The sequence below is a fragment of the Triplophysa rosa genome, linkage group LG10 (genome assembly GCF_024868665.1).
Source record: "Triplophysa rosa linkage group LG10, Trosa_1v2, whole genome shotgun sequence".
NCBI lineage: Eukaryota > Metazoa > Chordata > Actinopteri > Cypriniformes > Nemacheilidae > Triplophysa > Triplophysa rosa.
In genome coordinates this window covers 25,663,374-25,674,188 of record NC_079899.1, presented here as the reverse complement: position 1 = coordinate 25,674,188, position 10,815 = coordinate 25,663,374, and the positions used below count along the sequence as shown (strand labels likewise).

The following is a 10,815-nucleotide window of genomic DNA, read 5'->3' as shown; positions in this document are numbered from 1 at the left end:
TCAGTTAAACAGAGAGGGGAGGAGCCTATAGGCCCGTCAGTTAAACAGAGTGGATGTAGCCGCGGATGATGAGAGAAGATGAAAAGAACGATTGACAACTTTTTTGTGAATAATGTTAAGTTAAGGCCTGATCCGTCCAAAAATCATAAGCAATGCTCTGACATGGAGCCATCAACCTCCCAGGTTATGTCAAGCCCTGGTCCATTTATCTTTACCAAGTTACCTTTCTTGTAGAATTGTGCTTCAAATAAAGAACTTTATGTTGACCAGATTGTTAGTTAATCATTTACAAGTCAATTTTGCCTATATGGACTGCGATTTAAAAAAAAAGTGAACTGGTAAAACTGCGGTGTTAAATGTGATGCTGTCAAAAATTTGGGTGCACCTAACTTTTAGGCGCACCAGTGCAACCAGTGCAAAAAGTTAGTCTAGAGCCCTGACTATGCAAACCAAATCAAACCGAAAACTGTGACCAAAGAACTGTCATACGAACCAAACCATATGTATTTTGTGAACCGCTCCACCCCTAGTGCACTCAAAAAAGGTTCATCGTTGGGTCAAAAATGGACAAACCCAACAGTTGGGTTAAATTAACCCAAAGAATGTTCACATTTGACCCAACAGTGGGTTTGAAACAACCCAGCATAGATTAACCCAACGGTTGGGTTTGTACATGTGTGACCCAACGATGGATTGAAATAACCCAACATTTTTTAGAGTGTGTGCCTGATGTGAAATCTGTACACACAATCTCAGCGTTTCTGATGTGCAGTCTACACACACTCACATACATGAACACATAATCTCACCATGTCTGATGTGCAGTCTACACACGCACGCTGTAACTCACAGTAAAGAGAAAGCTGTCAAGCACTTGTCAATGACAATGGCAGAGAGCCAAAAGAGCCAAGATACTTATAACCGAGACCTGAGATCTGTGTGTGTGTGTGCGTGCGTGCGTGTGTGTGTGTGCGTGCACGCGTGCGTGTGACACACATACATGGAAGTGTAAAGACACAAGAAAATCATCTGAATGACATCAAGACACACAAAACACTGACTCTGGTTTAAATGCTGTTTAGGCACAACACACACACACATCCTGACACAGAGAGGAACGTGATGTGCTCACAGGTGGTCCTTAGCTGGTCTCACACACCATCTTAAACCAGCACGTGACCATCTTAAACCAGCACGTGACCATCTTAAACCAGCACCTGACCATCTTAAACCAGCACATGACCTGCTTAAACCAGCACATGACCTGCTTAAACCAGCACTTGACCTGCTTAAACCAGCACGTGACCATCTTAAACCAGCACCTGACCATCTTAAACCAGCACATGACCTGCTTAAACCAGCACAAACCTACCTAACCCAGCATATGCTGTTTTTTTCTACAGGGAAGTTGAGCACAGTTTTAAAACACTGAGCTCTCTGCTGAAACAGATAGATTACTGGAGTCTTTTATCAAGAGAAACATCTGAGAAGCGGGAGACCTCTCATGAGACTGTTTGTCTAAATCTCAATCGAGATATTAAAGAGGTTGTAAAACTAAAACTAAAACAGAACAGACATCTCTCAATACAACAGTAAAGTACAGCAGAGGAAACACATTCACCTTCTGCGTGCTGAGTACCAGCTCTCCACACACAGAACACAAGCCGTTTTTATGCAAATGAAGCGTTTATCAGATATTAAAGCTAAACACACCTGCAAAACAGGCAGAAACACATCTGAAATCAATGCACATACAAACACAGTGATATTACAGTGTTTGTTTGTCCGGGCTGATATAAAAGAGGGACAGACAGGTAATGCCGAGATATTTCTAGTGCGATATTGAAGAAAAATGCGATAGCATGCTAAATAATGCAATATTCGATATGCTATACAATATTTCTTTAACTAAAATCAATTTAAATTGCATTAAATATATTAAAAAATGTATACCTGTATAACCAATAGGACTGAACGATATTAAAGAAAAATGCATATACCATGCAATACAATAATGGTTCAAGTTTGTAAAATATATATTTAAAAACTAAATAAATTATATAAACATACATATTTCACATTATTTCTGATTATTGATCATCTTCCACACATCAGACACAGTATCTCTGCTATTGGCATCAACCTAAAACTTTAACCATAGAGCACTTCACAAGATGTAAACACTGGTCCAGAAGCACTTGCGGTTTCAGTTTTATTTCTTTATTTAAATCTCACATGTAAAATGAAACAAAGATATTTGGTTAACATTTTGATCCGGTTAAAAATGTTCTGTTAGTTGTATTTTGTTGAAACATTGTGTAGTGTTACAAAACTGAAACAGGAAGTTCTTCTGGACCAGAGTTGGCTCAGTGTTGTTTACGTCAGTGGTTCTCAACGGGGGGGGGGGNTGACCTGCTTAAACCAGCACATGACCTGCTTAAACCAGCACGTGACCATCTTAAACCAGCACGTGACCATCTTAAACCAGCACGTGACCATCTTAAACCAGCACATGACCTGCTTAAACCAGCACATGACCTGCTTAAACCAGCACGTGACCTGCTTAAACCAGCACATGACCTGCTTAAACCAGACCTTAGACCTTGATGAATCCAGGGGGGCCACAGATTTGATGAAATATAGAAATTTATCATGAATTGTAATAACGCAAACATCAGAAAAATAAGACCACCAACCAAAAGAATTGATGTTCCAGCATTCCATCAACTGAATACGCTTTTGGTTTAATTAAAAATGTCAAGATTGTAAGTCTTTATTTGGGGGGCCGCAAAGCGATGCACTCTACACAATGGGGGCCTTACAAATAAAAGTTTGAGAACCACTGGTTTACGTCATCCAAAGTGGCCTATACAGAATTTTTCAGAATGATTCTGTTATTGCAAACTATTGCAATATGCATATTGCCTAGGGATGCACCGATACCATTTTTTAAAGACCGAGTAAGAGTACTGATATTTTTTTCTGGTACTCACCGATACCGATGCATGTACTGATGCTTCTACTGTTTCACAACACAATGAGACTAATAGAAATAGAATAGCATCATAATACAAACAACTTCACCTTTAACACATTCTGAAAAAATAAAAAATGGATGTGATTTTTACAAACTTTCAACAAAAATGACACAACAAATTAAAGTCAGTTCTGTCAGTTATGTCACATGAGGTATCGGTGAATTTTTACCAGAACGTACGAGTACATGAGCTTAGTATAGGGCCGAATACCGGTATCTGTACAAGTGCATCCCTAATATTGCGATTAGGCATGGGCCGGTATGATATTTTGACGGTATGGTAACCTTAAGCCAAACTATCAGGGTTTCGCGGTATTGCGGTTGCAGCTTTAAAATGCGTTATTAAATGTCTGAGTAAAAACATTGAACACAATAGATTTGATTTATAAGCAACACAAAATATCTGGAACAATAGTAAACATGAACAGTATGTAAGGTTAAATCAGTGCTTCCCAAACATTTTGAAAACATGGCATCCCTTTCTAGTCTTCTTTTACATGCATTTCCAGTAATTAAACTTACATGCATTCATGCATACATATATACATATACAGCAATAATTAAATGCAGATGAGCAAACAACTAAATAAGCATAAACAAAATATAGCACAGAACCTGATGGTTTCCTGCACAAAACAGCTCATACCTTTGGAACAGTATAACAGAAACTTTTAGTGGTTTTAAAACCGCGGCGGCCCAAACCGAGGTATACCTTGAAACCGGCATTCGACCCATGCCTAATTGTGATATTTTCGATGATTTCAATATATTGCGCAGCCCTAGATATTCCTGCAGTGAAACATAGCTGCTAATACACACTTTACTGCTGCAGCCTGACGACACACACACACGCGCACACACACACAGCAGTGCGCCGCCACTCCTGTGGAGAAACGCAACAAGCTGTTGAGTGAATTGAGTCACAGAAACACTCTGAACTCATCCACAGACAAACAACCGCACCAGAACATTCATGAGCAAGAGCACCTTCAGCCCCTTTAGACTGTAAGAAAAGAAACAATACACAGGAGTGTGTGTTTGTGTAATCTGTGCCTCATCATCTTTAACAAACAACTCGCATCAAACTGCACATACTGATGAAGAAATCAAATCAATGCTTCATCTTCAAGTTCACATGCTGTTAAACAGTAAAGTGGAAATCCTGCATAAAAATTACACGATTGTGTACAGTCAAGAGTTATATATGATAAACCCCTTTGGATTTTAATGTGTACACACCAACTGAGAGAGAAAGAGGGGGAAAGAAAGAGAGAGAGAGCTGTGATCTGCAGTGAAACACTGTGAATCCATCACACATTATAACACCTGACAAACACTGATGAACTAAAGCACCAGAGAACAAAATGCAGCATCAGAGTAAACGCTACACACACACACACACACACACACACACACACACACACACACACTCTCTCTTATATGACTCTGTGTGTCATTACAGTACAACTTGAAATAGACACATCTTTCTTTCACATGTTAAAACACTTCATGTTATGTCCACCTCACTCTATTCTAATAATATTTTACTTGCATATTCATTCTCAAAGAAAACCTATTTAAAACTGGGAATGGCATCCCAGTCAACAACATCCCAGTAACCAATTCAGAGCATGCTCATCTCTGCTGTGACCTTTTACATTTTAAAATGATGTGTGTGAGACATCGCTGCCGCCTGTCATACTGGAGGCTGTTTATTTCAACAAATAATAAACATGTGCGTTCAAAATATCATGTTTGGATGTTTATCATGTGGACTGTTACCAATTCCAGTCTAATGCTTTAATATAGAAGCACATCAATGAACAAACACCATCACTGTTAGACGCATGCTAGAGAACACACAATGTTTTTCATCACATGTTTTATAATACCAAATCAATCATTTTAGCATTGTCACCTAATATATTATCTCAAACTAATATTGCAGTGATAGTTTGAATGCTTGGGATGGAGAGGATCTCTAGACACAGAATTAACAAATGCAAGATCAATACTGTGATCAATATATAGGAGGCAAATAAAATACCTTTTATTTATTTCTCTACAAACCAACACACAAACATCGTAATTGATCTCGTTGCATTTTACGCACAATTGGCTGATGCTCTATGCGCCCTGCAGCAAATACAAATCATGGATAAACAGGAATTTACTAAAATACGTTGAAATGAAACTCGTATTATCTAAAGATTTTGACTATACAACAGATTCCAAATCAGACGCGTCAGTGCGAAGTTGAACTAGATCAGACACGATGCGCAAAGCAGTCCCAGACTATCGGATCATTTTGCGACATAACACTATCGGTCCCCGTACTCCAATTTCGCGCACCTGCAGTGTCGACAGCGTTATAACGGGGTTGCGTCGCGTCGTTCGCGTTTGAATGATATACACACAGTGGCTCATCTGATGCCCAATGAAAAAAAATGGGCATGAGAAATTCGAAAGAGAAAAGCGCTACTCACGGTCCGCAAGAACTGGATCTCATCCTCCGCGTCTCCTCCTTCAGCCATGGCCGCTGATGAGCGCTCACTGTCCGGCTGCGCTCCGTCAGTCCACAGCAGCCATAGAGACGCGCCGCGCACCGATGCTCCAACGGGCTTCGTGTGTGTGCGTAAACAGCGGAGAGCGGGCGTGTGTGTGCGCACGCGCGCGCGTCCAGTTCGACCGCATTGGGGTTTAAGCCTCTGACGTCACGAGAGGCGCATTTTAATATTAATGCCCAGGTAAACGCGGCGCGTTTGAATTGAATTGCGGTGCCGAACACACCTGTAAGAAAGTGAAGCAGAGGCGATTTCTCTGAGGATACCAGAGTGGCAGTGCATTCTCAAAATAATCGCAAATGCAAACATAAGCGACGTAATGACCGCACAGTAATGACAAAATATTATGTAGGCCTATATGATTCAATAGGTAGAGCATTGCGTTAGCACAAAGGCGATGTGTTCCATTCCAACACGCATACTGATAAAAATGTGTATAGTTTGAATGCATTATAAGTCTAACTGGTTAAAAGTGTCAAAGGCGTAAGTGTAAAAATATTGGCTGTGGTCGGCTTTGTCCGAGTATTACGACTTTATTACTTCCGCCTGCTGCTTCTGGCGGCAAATCTCGCCGATCGGCCAGTCAAAATCAAATATACTTTAATAAACTAACTATTTATTTAACCGTTTTTCTTCTGACGAAACATTATCTAGCAGTGACACCAGTGCAGTGGGTTACATTTCGGAGAGAACATTGAATCAAACGAAGACGGACGGACGAACGCCAAATTCAGGTGAAGTGTCACTTGAGGGAAGTCATACATCTGCGTCGCTGATTGGCTCATTGCCCTGTCCGTCTTGGTCAGTCTGTAACCGTAGTAACGCCCACCAGGTAGCTGACGTTTAATTTTTCTGTGGAAAACTGGGACACTGCCTGCTGGTGTTTTCAAGGTCATTGTGAAAACGATGGAGACTCTTGAGACTCCTCAGAGTTCTTTTGAGACATTTCCACTGAAAGAAACAATAGAAACGATCACAGAAATCCGCAGAAATGGGTTTAATTGCTATACTGTAAAGTATGATAATGGTTTGTAATAGTAGGCTATTTGTAATGGAAGCCACTGGGATTTATATTTTCTATTGTTCTGTTGTAGTTTACCTCTCTGTTGCGCAAAGTGAAAGCAAGTGGTTACAGACATCTTTAATTTAGCTCGTTCAGTAAGATGAAAATATGATAAATAAACATATGAGTGAAAAAATTTCAACACAGTGGTTCTTTATCAGGCTGCAAGAGAGGATACTACAGAGTGTTATCCTCTGCTGCGCCGTAGTGGTGTAACTGCAGAACAACACCTTTATTGTTTTAGATCTAAAAGTAATAAGGACATATTTCATAAATTTAAATACTGTTGGACATTTCTATTCATATTTGTGAAATGTATATGACCTACACATTTAAATTATAATTGTAATAATTAATTGTAATTTAATTTTCTCGATAACAGGTTCACATAAAATGCAACAAAACCTGTCTCTATATATTTTTTAATTAAGTAATTTTGGCCTTCACAGTGGTTACTGGTTGCTGTCTGCGTTACAAATTCTTCTTCTCACTGCCTGAAAATATTTAAATGGTTCACATTAAATTAAGCCAGCAAAAGTCACAGGAATTAACTGTAGTCTTTTATATACAGTCAATGTATTTGATGCATGTGTGATTACACTAAGGATTCAAATAAAAGCATGTTTTACTGGTTCTCCTAACGTCCATTTCCGCCAGGGTGGCCTATACGGTTACATAGTTACTGTTACTACAATAAACTTGAATAAAGGATCTTCTTCATGCACTGTAAGTTATTTTCCTTCACATCAGATATTATAGATTCCTTAGGAATATTTATATATTTTATCGCAACAATAACTAAACGTGTAAACTATAGTCAGGAATGTTAAATCATAAGAAACTTGAGACAGACGACAGAAAGGTGGATAGATGAGGCGTGGATAGATTAGAACAGTTAAACGCAGTTTGAATAAAGGTCATAATGAGCTTAAACACTTTGACTTAATTATATATATTTTTTAAATCACTGTTATCTTTGCCTTTAAGTTGCTGCGGCTGCAGTTAATGTGACATCCTGCAGCTAAACGAGCGTCCGCAGCGCCGTCCACCACCGACCAATCACAAGCGAGGAGACCGTCTCTGATTGGTGTGCACGTGTGTCAATCACAGTGCGAGAGCGCCGTCCTACAGGAGACTCGATTTCGCTGCTGCAGGACAGACGCAGATCAGACATGAAGATCAGACGGTGAGATGCGTTTCAACTTCATAACACATGATTATTGCTGTTAAACATATTTTTAATAACAGCTGAACGTGAACGCGGATGTGGTCGGAGACATAATACTGTGGTTTATTGCAGATGTCGTATAAATGCAATATTTATAATCGTATTTTATTGATTTTTGAATTAGAGTTATTGCTGAGTGCAGAGCAATCAAGTGACTGTGTCAATGTTTGTTTTCTAGATTTTTTTATTGAATTGTATGTAATTACACAGGGAATTAAAAAGCATATACAGGGAAACCATTTACAAATATAGTATAAAATATATAATGTAATTTATAATGATATAGCAATGCCATTTAAAAAGTGAGCTGTATGCATGTTTGCAGCATCGGTGATGCGGCTGCAGCGCAAAAATAACTTTCTACATAATAAATGATGCCGAAAATAGTGCAGATTATTCACTGCAGCAGTGCGTGTTCTGCACATATGAGTTGGATTTTGTGTTGGTGCATATTCATTCACTGTAGCTTATAAAAGATGGGACTCTTTTGAAATGCTTTGTAATGGCTGAATTATTCTGAGCCGGTGAGATTGATGTGTGCTCTACGGGTTGTTTCAAGGATATCTCCATTGATATTGTAATTTGTATTGAGTTGAAAGCCTGTAATACTAAAAGACATTGTGTGTTGACACACTGTTGGCTTACGTCAATATAAATCCATGCATATTTTTGGCCACAGTTTATTCGTTGGCCACACAGTGTGTCTGGCACGGAGTTGCAGGCCGGACACAGCTACGTACGATGCACAACTGCATAAAATATGACGAAAGAAATGATTGTAGAAGTTGTTTGTAATGCATTATTGTCTCGCTTGCTTATTTGGGGTTTTTAAGAGAATACAGACTATTTTCAAATGTAATGTGCGTTTTTTGTTTTGACAGGCCTTCGATCGCCCAGGTGACGAATATCCACCCTGTCGGTCCGCTCCGGGCCGTCCCCGACTCGAGACGAGACCCTCGAGACAACCGCCAACTTAATTTAAGAGTGTGATTAATTGAAACGGCTCTGGTAATGGAAGGCACGCACACAGTGCTGCGTCTGTACGAGCCCATCCAGGAGATGTGTTTCGTCAGTCTGTACTCTCCTGCCAGGAGGTCTCGTGGTTCCTCACGTGGCTGCTCTCGGCGTGACCTGAGGGGCGAAGACACCGGCGAGACTAAACAAAGAGGCCAGTCTTACAAATCAGCTGCGGAGAGCTTGCAGTCCTGCGAGGCAACAAAAGGAGCTCTTGCACAGCTTCACTGGCTGGCCGCAGAACACGTTCAGCTGCTGGCGGACATTCTGTTTTTATGCGCCGGCTGCGCAGACAGGCTGAGGATGGGTAACCAGGACGGGAAGCCGGAAGGGTACGGAGAACACCTTGGATGTGATGTCAGCAGCGGTCACCCGTCTTTATCCCCAGGGCATAAGAAAGCGGCCTCCAGGGTTCGGAAGTTAAAGAAGCTGGGCTCCAAACGGATGGACAGTGCGGAGGAGTCCTTGCAGAACAAAATGAAAAAGAAGATGCAGAATATGACCTCGGAGGTTCCGAAGGATCCAAAAGCGCCCGGAACGCCCGTCTCGGTCCGTGAGGCGGACACTACAGGATCGGGCTCTTACGTCAGTGTATCCAGCCAGCCCCTTCTTCCCATGGATGAGCACTTTCACGCCGCTCACGATGGCTGGGACTTCATGGAGGAACCTCGAGGTTTTGAGTCAGAGATGGATATTTGCTCTGAACTGGTTGAGTTTGATAATCGGCTCTGTCTGGGATACACAATCGAGAAACCCGTGAGTGTCCTACAGGAGAGAAATCACGCACGTGAGACTGAAGACAACCGCTGTACGCATCAGGAGGTTGGAGGTAAGACGGGAGTTCAACTGTATGATGACGTTAACCGGAGAGACTTTATGTTTACAGACAATCTAAAGGTCAAACACAGACCTTCATTGCGCTCCAAAGACTTAAAAGAGAGTTTCGTTCAGGAACATGAGAGGAACAGGTCATCGACCTTAACGCCATCATCTCCCATCGATGCTCGTTCAAGAACCTCAAACCTTCGGGCCTGGACCAAAAGTCCCACATCATCCTCTCTCTCCGGCGTTTTCAATGTGTCTTATCCTCCAAGCAACGGTCTCCGGAGCATGTCACCTGTCCTGTCACCGCTATCGTCCAAACTGCCCAGTCCTCAGATGAACCATCGTATCGTGTTGCTACCAGAGGAGGACGATGGAAACCAACGCTCCTCCAGAGACCAGTCCAAAACCACCACAGAGGTCGTGGATAGGAACGGAAACCGCAGGATGATCACAAGGCTTGACCTGAACTTCTGCCGACAGGACGTCAATGTAAACGGTGCTAGCACATCCAGTGCCACGGTTTCAGGTGAGTGACCGCTTGGTTTACATGAAGATGCGTCTCCATGAAAAACATGTCATTGGTTACTAAGGGGTTTTGAGTGGTTGGTGTGTGCTGCTATCATGGTTGCTAGGGTGATATTACATCATGATTACAGGATCATTCAATGACGCCAAGTGCTGCTGGAAGATTAGCACTACTAACTAACTAAAGATAAAGGTGCGTTTACTTTCTCTGAGCTCAGATATGACAGAAATGTTTTATTATGTTAATGAGAGAAGTTTTCAGCAAAACCGGTTTCAGGACTTACATTGAATCCATCGTTGAGTTCAGTCAATGGGTCTTTATTGTCATGTGCCTCAAATGTTCGAGGACTAACAGGCCAAGAACCCAGGGATCCATTATAAAATGTTGTGTAAATGAGCGTGTGTGTGTGTTTGTTCATGTGTGGTGTGTCTATGGCAAATACCAAAACAGTGTGTGTGTGAGAGATTTTGTGTGTGTGTGACTGTGATTGCGCGTCTGTATGTGTGTATGACTGCGTGTGTGACTGTGGTTGTTTGTGTGACTGTGATTGCATGTGTG

General features: G+C 41.3%; 2 protein-coding genes across 2 annotated transcripts in view; one reads left to right on the top strand and one right to left on the bottom strand.

Moving 5' to 3' along the window:
- The window catches only part of LOC130560740 (ryanodine receptor 3), a 90,753-nt gene extending 85,068 nt beyond the window's left edge, over window positions 1–5,685 (bottom strand). Inside the window, exon 1 of the mRNA XM_057344743.1 lies at window positions 5,524–5,685. Coding sequence (XP_057200726.1) covers window positions 5,524–5,571 — 48 coding nt within the window. The 5' untranslated portion in view covers window positions 5,572–5,685. The remainder of the gene's footprint in view (window positions 1–5,523) is intronic.
- Window positions 5,686–7,786: 2,101 nt separating this feature from the next.
- LOC130560042 (formin) overlaps window positions 7,787–10,815 on the top strand; it is a 52,840-nt gene continuing 49,811 nt past the window's right edge. The window contains exons 1-2 of the mRNA XM_057343487.1: window positions 7,787–7,850; window positions 8,774–10,257. Coding sequence (XP_057199470.1) covers window positions 8,904–10,257 — 1,354 coding nt within the window. The 5' untranslated portion in view covers window positions 7,787–7,850; window positions 8,774–8,903. The remainder of the gene's footprint in view (window positions 7,851–8,773; window positions 10,258–10,815) is intronic.